Source organism: Enhydra lutris, unplaced genomic scaffold (genome assembly GCF_002288905.1).
Source record: "Enhydra lutris kenyoni isolate GAN:26980312 unplaced genomic scaffold, ASM228890v2 scaffoldscaffold13, whole genome shotgun sequence".
Taxonomy (NCBI): Eukaryota; Metazoa; Chordata; class Mammalia; order Carnivora; family Mustelidae; genus Enhydra; species Enhydra lutris.
In genome coordinates, this window is record NW_019154097.1 from 38,858,288 (window position 1) to 38,871,420 (window position 13,133).

At 58.8% G+C, this 13,133-nt stretch overlaps 1 protein-coding gene across 2 annotated transcripts in view; it reads left to right on the forward strand.

Moving 5' to 3' along the window:
• Positions 1-13,133, forward strand: part of LOC111146213 (sarcosine dehydrogenase) — a 60,279-nt gene that overhangs the window by 8,150 nt on the left and 38,996 nt on the right. For both annotated transcript variants that reach the window (XM_022501656.1, XM_022501657.1), the window contains 5 exons: positions 5,114-5,218; positions 6,344-6,473; positions 9,036-9,122; positions 9,367-9,457; positions 12,512-12,653. In XM_022501656.1, coding sequence (XP_022357364.1) covers positions 5,114-5,218; positions 6,344-6,473; positions 9,036-9,122; positions 9,367-9,457; positions 12,512-12,653 — 555 coding nt within the window. The remainder of the gene's footprint in view (positions 1-5,113; positions 5,219-6,343; positions 6,474-9,035; positions 9,123-9,366; positions 9,458-12,511; positions 12,654-13,133) is intronic.

A 13,133-nucleotide genomic window follows, 5' to 3' on the forward strand; every position in this document is an offset into this window, starting at 1 on the left:
CTGGCCTGCGGCTGCTTTTGCAAATATTGCTGTACCCGGGCACCGGGTGATAGGAAGGCTCAGGCTCGGGGCTGCGTCCCAGCTCCTCCATTACCCAGCCAGGCCAGTCATAGTGTCGTTGGGCCTCAGTTTCCTTTTCTGCAAAATGGACAATAAGGGTACTGAGTGCACGGAGCTGAGGGAGGAGCCCATGTCAGAGAGGAAGGGCTGAGTGTGGCTCCTGGGCTGTAGTAGGTGCCCTTGGGTGGTAGCTGGGGTGAGGGTGACGATGGCCAGGACCACAGGGCACAGGGTTGTCCAGCTGGCGGGTGCCGCAGAGGATGAGGTTAGGGAATGCTGGAGCTATCAGGCAGCCTTCCCGGAGGAAGCGGCCAGCAGGATTTGGAAGGAGTGGGGGAGAGGAGAACAATGTAAGGGAGCAGAGTGAGGTCGGGTGGAAGGGACACCAGTGGGACCGGGTCACAGCTGCAGGGGGGGCTTCTGCGTGGAGGTGACAGGACGCGTTGGACACTCCAGGGCAGCTCAGTGTGCTGGGGCCCCAGGAGCTAGAAGGAAAGTCAGGGCTTCCCCGGCCACCAGGTGTCCCCACGGTCCTGCTCAACGGAACTGCAGTTTTTGTTTTGTTTTGTTTTTAGAGTAGTAGTGACAACAGAGGTAATGATCTCACTGTTTCTGTTTCCGAAGCGTTCAGTTACGGAGAACTTCCTATGCGCTCCTTCCAATGACCCCTCATTGCAGACATTCTTATTCCAGTTCTACGGAGGAGCTGGACAGCTAGGACACTGGGCGGGGGGCATCTGCCAAGTTATCCCTTTTGGTCTGTATGTCCTCAGAGATGGGACAGAGGAGTCACATTTGATGTGCCCGTCTCCAGGGTAAGTGGTCCAGGAGAGGACGCGGTTCCTTCAGTGCCGGAGAGCTACAGGGGATGTGCTCTTTCCCTACATCTCAGTTTCTAAAATGATTTTGGTTTGCTTATTGGTTAAATGAAGTAGTCGGGGTTTGCGGTGTACTGACAGTGGAAATATTATTAACTCCTGAGAAACAGCATCCAGCGTCTGTGTTCCGGGAGTTACTCATCGTTTTCCGGTTGCTCAGCTTCCTGTGTAAGTGTCGCTGCCTCCGTCTAGGTTTTCATCTGTCGACGTCACCTTCATCCCCCAAATCCCATACCCATTATCTGTCACTCCCCTTTTTCCATCCTACCCCCAACCTTAGATAATCGCTAATCTGATTTCTGTCTCTGCGGATTTTCCTATTCTGGACATTTAATACAATGAATTTGAGCCATATGTGGCCCTTGGGGTCTGACTTCTTTCACTCAATCTGACATGTTCAGAGTTCATCCATGGGATACATTATCAGAATTTCATTCCTTCTAATGGCTAAATATTATTCTATTGTGGATCACATTTTATTTTTCCACTTATCTGTCGCTGGACGTTCGAGTGGTTTCTGTTTTGAATAATGCTGCTATGAACATTCATGTTCACATTTCTGTGTGGATGTGTTTTAGTATTTCTTAGGCAGATATCTTGGAGTGGAATTGCTGAATCATATAGTAATTATGTTTAACTGTTTGAGGAACTGTCAGGCCATTTTCAAAGCATGTGCACTGTTTCACATTCCCACCGTGGTGCGGAGGGTTCTGACCTCTCCACGGCCTCGCCACCACTTACGACTCTCTTTGATCCTTGCCGTCCTGGTGGGTGTGAAGTGGAGAGTCTCTCATCGGGGTTCTGAGTTGCGTTTCCTACCGACGGATGACGCGGAGCATCTCCCCATGTGCCCGTTGGCCATTCCCCCGTCTGCTTTGGAGAGATGTCTGTGCAGACACCGTGCTCATTTTAAACGAGGTCGTTGGTCTTTTTACGGAGTCAGAAGAGTTCTCGTTCTATTCAGGTACACGTCTCTCTCCAGGTTTAGGCCTGGCACGTATCCGCTCCCGCTCTGTGAGTCGTCTTCCCTTCCGTGGTGGTGGTGCTGGCAGCGCACAAAAGGCCTCAGGTCTGCAAAGTCCAACGGATGGGATGCTCCTCTTTCTGCTTGTGCTTCTGCTCCAGAACGGCATTTCCTAACGCCCTTTCCAAGGCCACGAAGACGGACCCGCATATTTTCTCCTAAGAATTTGATGGTTTTAGCTCTGATTCTTAGGTCCGTGACCCACGGTGACTAAGGTTTGTGTATGGCGTGAGGAAGGGGTCCAACTTCCTTTCTTGCGTGCGGCCGTCCAGCTGTGTCGGTGCTGCGTGTTGAAGATCCCCGCTTCCCCCGGCCGTGGCCTTGGCGTCCCTGTGGGAAGTCAGTGGACCATAACCGTGAGGGCTTGTTTCCGCCGTCAGCCCCATTCCAGTGATCTGTATGCGTGTCCTGGGTTAACGCCCTCCGTCTCGATGACGGTATTGTAATGAGTCTTGAATCGTGAAGCGCGAGTCCCATCTCTCTCAAGATTGTTTTAAGTATTCTGGGTCCCTTGCATTGCCGTATGCATTTTCGGACCAGTTTGTCCGTTTCTGCCCAGAAGCCGGCGCGATTGTAGTGGGGACTGTGTCTGGAGAGCATTGCCGTCTTAGCCCTCGTCCAGTCTTCGCTTTGTAAACATGGGGTGTCTTTCCGTTCATTTAGGGCTTCTTAGTTTCTTTCAAAAATATTGCCACGTTTTTAGAGTGTAAGTTTTGCACTTGTTTTGTTAAATTTATTTGCGAGTATCTACAAATCCTTTTTGATGGTGTAAGTGGAATTATTTTCTTAATTTCATTTTTGATTGTCCGTTGTTAGTGAAATGAAGAACAAAACAATAGTTTTTATTTGTCTGTCGTACACTGACCTTGTGTCCTGCCACTTTGGTGAACTATTTTGTTAGTTTTAATAGTTGTTTGGTGGGTTCCTAGGATTTTCTATATGCACGATCATGTCACCTGCAAATAGAGATCGTCTTGCTCCTTCTTTCCCAAGCTTGATGCCTTTTAATACTTTTTCTTGCCTCATTGCTTTATTGGCTAGAAATTCCAGTACGAGGCTGAGTAAAAGTGCTGAGAGTAGACATCCTTCTGTTGGCCTAATCTTAGAGGAAAAGCTGAAAATAAGTATGTTTTAGCTGTGGGTGTTTCTTAGATACCCTTTGTCAGGAAGTTCCCTTCTATTTCTAGATTGTTGAGTGTTTTTGTGATGAAATGTGCTGGAAATGCTTTCTCCACCATCTATTGAAGTGATGGGTTTTCATCCTACGCAGTTGATACAGTGTATTACAAAGACTTGTTTTCAGATGTCAAGCCAACCTTACATTCCTGGGATGAATCTCATTAGGCCATGGGATAGAATCCTTTTTTTCTGTTGCTGGATTCAGTTTGCTAGTATTTTGTTGAGGATATGTGCATTTATATTCTAACTGTCCCATTGTCCTCCCAAACATTTCAACTGTCAACTACTTCTCAAGAATATGTTCTGCACCACTCCGCACATCAGGGAAATCACATACAGTCTGTAAGTCCCTTTCCCCTCCCCTAGAGGAACCCTCTGGCTGTTCTGATCTCCATTCTAGAAGGATTGCCTTGTGGCCTCTGCTCAGCTGTGACCCTGGCGCCTTCTTCTCTCCTCTTCTGTTTGGATCCATGGCTTGTGCTCTGGTTGCTTACTGAGAAGGGGCGGATGGCGGGTAAACACTTTCACGTTCATCGATGTCTGAAATAATCTTTATTCTTTCCTTACACTGGATTGATGGATTGACTGGGCCTAGAATTCTCCATCTAAAACTGTCTGTCAGAATTTTGAAGACTTGGCTCCAGGTCCTCTGGCCTCCAGGAATGCTGTGCCATTCTCCAGGACGCATCTGTTCCTCTGGTGTTCTGATGTTTCTTCCCCAGCATGGCCTCTGTGCTGTCTGCCCATGCACAGGGCTTGGTGGGCCCTTTAATATGGAGATCTGTGATGTTTAATCTGAGAAGTTGTCCTGGATTGCTTCTCTGATGTTCCTCTAATCCATTTCCTCTGTTTGTCTTTCTGGAACCCCTATAAGGTAGATGTTGGACCTTTAGGGCTGACCTTGTGATTTCCTTATTTTTCTCTTTCCTGATTGCAATTTCTTCATCTTTTTTTGGCCTCATATCTAGAAGATGGCCTTATCCGACCCTTCAGTTGCATTTTTTCATTTAGATAGTCATCGCTCACTTTGAGACCTCTTTCTTCATCTGGGATTGTTCCTTTTACATGGCCCCTTGTTTGATGGACCCAACCTTGTCATAGCTGGGAAGTTCCTGGTGTGGGTTTTAAGGAGGAGTTTCTGCAGGCCGACTGGAAGCTTGGAGACAGAGGACAGGAGGACATCTTGTAAGGGATGAGGGTAAGCTGTCCTCTTTGGTGAGGGCCCCTATGTCAGCATCTGGAATCCTCCACAGGCCACTTCATTAGCATTTGGAACCTTCCACAGGCCACTTTCTGTTTCCAGGATAGAGTCCCCAGGCTGCTATAGAGGGGAACGGAAACCCACCCCTCATACCTCTGAGACCAGAGCCTGTGGGGACCCCATTCTCCAGACCTCAGGGCTGTCCCCAGGCCAGGCTCCAGGCCGTGCTGGGTGGGGATGGAGGGGACCTGGGTTTACTGCTTTGAAGAGACCCTGGCCTTTCCGTTCACACACGTACTCTTTCTCACTCACACACGTGCACACTTACACACATATCCATGCACACACACACACACCATGCACTCTGCCCATCGGGCCCTGCAGAGGGAGCTGGGTTGCCACAAGCCAGGACTCTGCAGATAGGAGGGGACTGGAGGGTGCGCACCGGCCCGACTTGGCATTTTCCCGTGCCCAGGCCTGCGCAGCGGTGCCTACTCGGCTTGGCGTGCGCGATGTTGCTGGCGAGCTCCGTGTGCTCTTGTCCCTCCATGGTTTCCCTGGATTTGTGGCTTAGACCTTGTCCTTCCCTCCTTCCTTCTTACTTCTTTGCTGCTGTTTTATGGGGTCTAGGGAAGGAGAGATTTGGGTGGGGGAGTGGTTTGTCCACAGTGTAACCTGAGCCTACGATGAGGAGGAGATGCCGTGGGCCACGGTGGGCCTGGGACCACCCAGCCCTGGCTGACCCCGAGGCCTCTCTCCTCTGCCTTCCAGAACATGCCCAATGTCCGCGACCATGACGCCTCGGTCTACCTCCGCCTCCAAGGGGACGCCCTGTCTGTGGGCGGCTATGAGACCAACCCCATCTTCTGGGAGGAGGTGAGACACTGAGGGATTGAGGGGTGGTTCGGGGCCACGTATCAGCGTGGAGAAGCCTTCTTCCAGGAAACCCACCCTCCCACTGAGAAGTGGCAGGTCCTCTCACTCCTTTTTCTCTGAACCTGGCACACAGGTAGACCGGAGCTGGGGCAGGGAGAGGGCTGGCCTCCTGACAGTGAGAGAAATGCAAAGTACAGTGCAGAAATGTAAAGTAATGGCTTTGGAAGACAGAAACCTGAAAGCCCCCTGAGGCCCCGCCCCCACGGCAGCAGCATCCCCCCAGACCTGGCTGCTCCCCCCCGCAGCTTCGGGGGCTGCCTGAGGCCCGGCGGCCCCCTCGGCTCCCCCGAGCATGCCCGGGCCACCCTTACTCCTGGCTTCATGCAGAAATGGAATGACTGAATGACAGCTTTGGGTCAGATGCTGTCTTACTTCCCGGGGACAGGGGGAGACTAACATCAAAGTCCCTGTCCCGGGGTGCCTCTGTCTAGGTGGGGAGACCCACAATAAACAAGAAGCCATGGGGATCTGTGTGCTGAATGGAACCGGCAGGTTAGGAAGAAGCCCGGTAAGCGTGGTGCGGAGTGATGCCCTTCACACTGTGGTCAGGCAGGGCAACCCCCGCCCCCCGCCACTGCCCGGGGAGCTGACGGCAGAGCAGAGATCTGCAGAGAGAACCGGTGGGCAAGGAGCTGCCTCAGGTTGGGGTGAAGGCCCTGAGGTCAGGTCGGGCTTGTCCTTCTCGAAGAACTGAAGGAAGGTCCATGTGGCCGTGCATCAGAGGTGGACATGGACAGGGCCTTATAGGGCTTTGTCGGACACAGAGAGCCACGGAGATCCATGGGGGGCTTGAGAGCAAGAGAGGGCCTAGTCTGACTTAGGAGAATGGGTGGAAGGAAGTGGGGAGGCCAGGTGACCAGTGACCAGGGAGAGGCCACGGCAACAGCCCAGTGCAGAAGGGGGGGGCCTGGGCCAACACGGGGAAGGGGAGCAGACAGGCCCTGCTGAGCGGTCAGCGGAGGAGGCCTGAGGGGCACAGCCCAGCCCTGTCCCTCTGCTAACACGGGGCAGGCTGGCCGGGCTCAGCTCCCTGTCACAGGGCCGCACCCCTGCCTGCCCCCCCAGGTGTCCGACAAGTTTGCCTTTGGCCTCTTCGACCTGGACTGGGACGTGTTCAGCCCGCACATTGAAGGTGCCGTCAACCGCGTCCCTGTGCTGGAGAAGACGGGGGTCAAGTCCACGGTCTGCGGCCCTGGTGAGTGGGGAGGCTGGGAGCTGCGGTGGGCATCCCAGGGTCTTTCTGACTGAGAAGTGCGTCTGGCCTATGTCAGGCCTGGACCCAGGCTGACCCTGCCGCGTGCAGGCAGGACACACGCCACCCTCGTCGTGGCTCCAGCAGAATCACACGGGCCCTATTCTGCCCCCCTTCCTCCCTGGCACGCGTGGGGTCTTTTCATCGTCAATCAAGGCAGAAAATGGGTGGGGCCAGCCTCGGCCCACATCAGGGCTGGGGAGAGTCCCTGAAGGATGTGGTGCTGTCCAAAGGGGAAAGTTTGTGTCTGAGACTCAGTTTCCTGTGCCTCAGTGTCCTCTGTGAAATGGGTGACACAGCACTTACTCAGCAGGCGTGGAGCACGGAGGAGAGCCACTTGTTAGGTGCAGGGCACGGCTGGGCCAGCAAACTGCTGTGAGGCCCCTGAGGGGAAGGAGACAGCCAGAGGCCGGGGAGGGAGGGGTCGTCCACAGCTAAGGGGCAGGCCAGGCCAGGAGGGGGCAGGTTCTGATGCCGGGGGCCTGTGGCCTGCAGGGGTCCAGCCCTCTCCCTCCGTGCCCTTGGCATCGGCATGGCCGCCAGCCAGGGCGGCTCTAATCTGTTCAGCTCTCAGGAAGCCCAGCCGCGGTGAGCAGGTTAGAAGCACCGGGCGTGGGCCGTGGGCCGAAGACTCACTGCCTACCCGGCCCCCGCCATGGCTTCCCCGGGCTTGCGAGGGGCTGGCAGTGAGCGGCACAGGCCTGAGACAGTCCCGGGAGTGCGGGTCACCCGGGAGCATCGTGGTTAATTAGCCCGGGCGGTCACTGCTCCCACAAAGGCGAGGTGCCGTGAGGACATCTTGTGTCTGGTCTCCTGCCTGGGAGGGAGGGTTCACGGCGGAAATCAGCCTCTCTCTTGCCAGGGAGCACAAGCACGGTCAGTGGCCTTTGGCTTCCAGAACAGAACTCGGAAGTCCCAGGCCCCCTTGACTCTGGGGAATCTGGGGGCAGGCAGAGCTCCCATTCCGGGTCCCGGAGGTCACCGCCAAGGTGGGGGTCCCCGTCTGTGCAGGCAAACGTCCCGTCCACTGCGTCCTCGCGTTGCACAGGCTTGAGGCATTTGTCAAACATTCAAGAGACTCTCGCCCCCGAAACTCTCTCCTGACTTGCCCCATGAGGCTGTTCTGATCTTCCTGTCCTCCCATGGCTCTGGGCGGGAAGCATCCCTGCTCTGCCCAAGGGTTCACGGGGGTGGCTGCACGGTCCCCCAGGGAAGCTCCCGTCCTGATGCTCCCTGCCTTCTCTGACCCCCCCACCCTCCCTCAGCCACCCCAGCTCTGTCTTTCGGACCTCTGGGGTGTCCCCCCCTCCGGCTGGTTGGAAGTTTCCCCCAGGTCCCACAGACAGGGGTGGCCTCAGATGCCACCCCCCCAGCTCAGGCCTGCTCCCTCCGCAGGGAGCAGAGCTGCACAGAGGTTAGGAACTCGGGCAGGGGGCCGGACAGCCCTAAGCGGCGCTCCGGCATCCAGGGTTCACTAGCAGGGGACTGGGCTAGAGAGACCCCGCCTCCCAGGGTCTCCTCATCTTTCCCCTGGTGACCATGGTACCCACCAGGAAGGGCAATCACCCTTCCTGGTGGGTAGGGTCCCTCACCACCCTCTCCTCCCACTCTGTTTTCTTACCAAACATTTTCTTTTGCTTATTTGTGTATTTCCTGCATCGGTCACTGTCTGGTCAGCTCCCTGAGGGCTGGGACTGGTCTCATTCAGAGCCGAGCCTGGGGCACAGACACGTGGGCTACAAGTATTTGCTAACTCACAGCCCTGGAAGGAAGTGCTGTGCTCCCGGTTTTACAGATGAGGACACTAAGGCTCAGAGAGGGTAAGTGACCGGCCCAAGGTCACACAGCTAGGAAGGAGTAGAGCAGGGGTCGAACCCAGGACTGGCTGCAAAGCTCGGCTTTGCATGATGATATCCGAGGGTCCCTCGCCATCATGCCCTGGCCTCTCTGGGTGATCCGCCAGCAACAGGCAGGAGCAGAAGCCCCCATCCCTCTCCCAAAGAACTTAGGATTGTTCCTTCATTCAGTGAACATTTATCAGGCACCTGCTATGGGGTGGGCTCTGTGCTAGGCCTTGAGACACGGCGGTGAGCGAAGCCCGGCCCCGCCCTCACGTTTCTCCTGGTCCAGTGGGCAAGGATGAGCAGCAGGGACACAGCAGGAAGGTGGCGCAGGGAGGCAGAGCCTCGCCCTGTGTTGGGGGCTTGGGGAAAGGCCCCTCACCAGCAGGAGAATGGCGACCATCGTGAGACAAACCTGGACTCTGCAAGGCGGAGTCCTCTCCCAGCTGGGTGCTTCTGGCCATAAATGCTGAGGAGCCTGGGAACGTGGCAGGAGCAATTAGGGAGGCTCCCTGGAGGAAGCGGCATTGAGCTGAGTCGTGAGGATGGGGAAGGCCTGGATGAAGGAGACACCAGCAGACCCCACTCCGGTCACTGCTTTCTCGGGAGACCCTGCCCCAGAGGCACGCGGCCTGGAAGCAGCGTCAGGCCCCCTTTCTTCCAGAGTCCTTCACGCCGGACCACAAGCCCCTCATGGGGGAGGCACCCGAACTCCGAGGATTCTACCTGGGCTGTGGTTTCAATAGTGCAGGTGAGTGCAAGGGCCGCCACTTCGGGCCCCCGCCCCTGCCCCCCAAGCTCCACCAGGCAGACGGAGGGGGGGGGGATCCTGGCGGGGGGTGGGGCAGAGGAGGCCGGCAGGGAGGGGTGAGGTCCTATTAGCAGGTGCACAGCACCCCAGATGAGATCCAGGGCTAGGGGAGGGGTGATGCCGGCTGTGGGCACTGGGTGAGGGCTCTGGGGCCACGGCAGACCTCTGGCTCCACCCCTGCCAGGAATGATGCTGGGCGGCGGCTGTGGGCGGGAGCTGGCCCACTGGATTGTCCACGGGCGCCCGGAGAAGGACATGTACAGCTATGATATCAGGCAAGTGCACCCCGGGATTCGGTAGAGTAGGGTACATGGCAAGGGCTCTTTAGAAAGGAGCCTTCCTTGAAATCCAAGGGCTTCTTGGAAGAGGTGCCAGCAGGGGCCTGGGGTTGGCAGATCCACGGCCCTTGATAGCTTCCGGGATTTCTTGTGCCAGCGTCCTGCTTGACCCTCCAGATAGCTCCAGGATCAGCAAAGGGGTCACGTCATCCCGCTTTGCAGATGGGGAGACTGAGGCCTGGGGAGCAGGTGGGACCACACACGTGGCCCAGGAAGTGAGGCTGCGCTGGTTATTGTCAGTCCACAGGAGGAGGCTGGGCGGCAGACAGCCCTGAGTGGAGATGCCATCGGGTGATAGGAATAAGTCTGACCCCAGGCCGAGCCATTGCCTCTCTGGGACCCCCGGGTCATGACGCTGTGTGCGGCCAGTGTTGGGAGCCGTGATTGCGTCTGGGTCGGTAGATCGCTCTGAAGCACGTCTGCAAGGAAGCCCAGACAGACCCGAGCCCAGGTGGAGGGAACCTGACATTGGAGCTGTGGGCAGCCTGGTCTGTACCACCCTCCGCCGACGGGCAGCATGGGGGGAGACACTCCCAGCCACGGCCCGGAGTGGGGAGTGGACAGGGCTGGGGTCCGCAGGCAGTGGCTTGGAGGGATGCCCTGTGGGCGTCCAGCCCGCTCCACCGTCACTGGTCCGGGCAGACAGCCTCCCTGGGGGCACCCGGGCGGCCCGTAGGGGCTGGTTCAGCTCATGCCCCCTGCTCGGCTAACCCTGCCCCTTCCTGGCCTGACGAAGACATTACACCCACTGCGGGGTTGGGGAGGGGATATCTGGCCTGCAGGGAGGCAGACAGACAAGATACTGCGATTCCCCGACTGCCACCCCCTCCATGGCTCCTGGCACGGCAGTCCGCGCTGTGGCTGCCTCAGAGCCCGACTGGGGCTGCGCCCACGCTTTCCCAAGAGAGGAATGTTCCAGAAATGATAGCTGTGAGGGGCCTTGGGGATGGGCCGGCCCAAGCCCCTCCTGCTGCAAACAGCAAAAGGAGGGGCTGGTGGGGGCGGCCCCCTGTCTGCAGGTCACGCGGGGCGCGAGCCGGAGCTGGGCCGGGCTCTGACCTCCCCGGCGGGCGAGCGCTTCAGCCCTGGAACGGACCCAGCCACCAGGGCTCACCCGGGGCCTCGGGGGGCAGCTTCCCGGTGCCACGGCGTCCACGGCTGCAGGACGAGGCTGGCCTGCCTCACCCCTCCTGGGCTGAGGGAGGCCCAGCAGGGAGGGGTACACAGTCCTGGAGTCAGCGGGCAGCCTTAGGTCTGGGCTGGCCAAGGCCCCAGCCTGGGCAGAAGGGGGTCCGGGCTTCCCTCCATCGGCCAGCTGCCTTCCCTGGAAGGAGCGTCTCGTGGGCTGGCTTATGGCTTGCAGGCTGGGGCCTGGAGGACACGGGTTAGGAGGCAGAGGGTATGGGGAGGGAACCTTAAGAGCTGGGGCCTGGTGGATAGAGGCGGGGGCAGCGAACTAGTCCAGCCACCCTCGTGGCTCAGGCAGGTGGCTTTCCCATCTGTGAGATGGGAGCAGTGACCCAACTCTCGGCAGAGTGCGTCTGAGTCTCGTAGGCACGGTGCTCCCCCTGGAGCCTGGCCTGGGCAGGGTCTGGAGCGCAGGCTGTGATTTTTAGCACAAGTCCTTGGGGTCCCAGTAAGTGGGGAGGAGGAGGAGTCATTCCTTCTCTGAGTGAGGAGGGTGGCTGGACCCTAACCCTGGCTTTGGCCCTGGCCGCATGCCCCCCACCCGCCTGCTCATGGGACGAATGCTGTGGCCAGGTCTGCGTGGACACAGGGCGTGGTCCATTCCCCTGCCGGTCCCCGGTCGTGCTCCGGCTAAACCTGAACCCGCATCCCCGCCCTGCGCACACGGGCGCAGATGTGAGTGGAGGGGCTGGCGGTGCTGGCCGGCGGGATGCCCGCCGGAGGGGTCACATCTGTCAGTGTCGGGATCACCTAGGCCTGCCCTGGGTCCGGCTTCCTCTAATGTCCCAGAGGCCTGAAGAAGGAAATCCAGCTCTCCCCAGACCCTTCAGCTGCCTGTCCCCATTCTCGTCCAGGACTCACACCCTCAAAGTTGCTGGGAAGGTCAGCAGACCCATCCCAGGAGAACCACGTCCGCTCCTAGTGATGGGGGAAGTCTGACGAGAGTGGCCATCAGTGGAGGCCAGACCTCTAGCCTCCTGCCTCCCCATCTCCTCCCCTCCAAAGGCAGCTGCGGATTTCCAGACCCAGGCCCTGCATACCGATTCTCGTCCAGGAACCCTCCCCAGACCCTTGGCCCAGCTCCGTGGCTCCCACCCCCTCCCCTCCCTCCAGGGGCTGCGGGGTGAACAGCGAGGGTTCCCGCAGACATTCCCGCAGACAAGGCACTCAGCCCTGGTCCTGCACCAGAAGGGAGCTCCAGGCATCCTCGGGATTCCTAGTGATAGCATCCACAGTCCTAGGTTCATGTCTGTAGCTTCACCCCTGCCCCAGGCAGAACGTCGCTCTCTAGAACTATGTGCAGAGTAAGCGTCAGTTAGCCCTGGCAGGCTAGGACGGGGATCACTGGGAGGATGAAACACGGACAAGGACCTAAGGTCTGGGGGATGCGTGAGACGCCAGCAGGTGGATAGTGGGGGGAGGGACAGCCGGGGTGGCAGGTCTGAGCGGGGGTCTGAGAGTGGGTATGTGCGGGGGTGGGGCTGGGGGCCCCGGACACAGGGGCGCCGGCGGCTGTGCAGTTGGCTGGGGCAGCCATGGCTGTCCACGGAGACCAGATGGACCAGCCGCTGGGAGGCTCCGGCTGCTGTGGCCTCAGGAAGGCTGGAGGGAGGCTGGTGTAGGGGGCGGGGGTCACAGGGAGGAGACCCCCGGGCGGGAGAGCAGAGCCCGGACCCCCTGCTGAGCCCACGCCTCGGGGAAGACTCTGGCGGAGGGGTGAGGGTCCGGCTCTGTCCTGGGTCCTGGGCCAGCCCTTCCGTCCCGGGCCCCTGCGGCAGTGACGGGCCCCTCCATCCGCCACAGGCGCTTCCATCCCCAGCTCACGGACCACCGCCGCTGGATACGAGAGCGCAGCCACGAGTCCTACGCCAAGAACTACTCCGTGGTCTTCCCCCACGACGAGCCCCTGGCGGGACGCAACATGAGGACCGACCCCCTGCACGAGGTACCGCCCCCCGACGAACGCGGTGACCCGCAGGACGCCCAGGAGACCGGGGTGACCGGAGGGCGTGTGGCGCCCCAGCTGCTGGGCAGGCGAGGCGATGGGCGGCTCGGTCATTCCCAGGGTCTTCCCGGCAGAATGTGCTCGGAGCCCTCTCTGGCTGCTGGTGGCAGGGCCCTGAGTGGCAGGTGCATTGGCAGGTGTCTGCATCAGCAGGTCCCATGTCAGAGGAGGGCGTGCCATGGACCCGAGCTCCTGCTCAGGGTGGGGGGTGGGGGGGCTGTTTCGGCTGCTTTTCCTCCCTGGCCAGCTTCTACCTGTACGATAAATCCCACCATCGGATGCCCTTCCTGGGGCCTGGCCCTGTGCACTCTCGCAGGCCCCCCCACAAGCCAGACACCTGCTCTGTGCCCCCAGCCTATTCAAGCTCTGCTTCTCTGTGGCCCTGGGCTGGGGAGCTGTGCCGTCGCGTCTCTGGTTCCC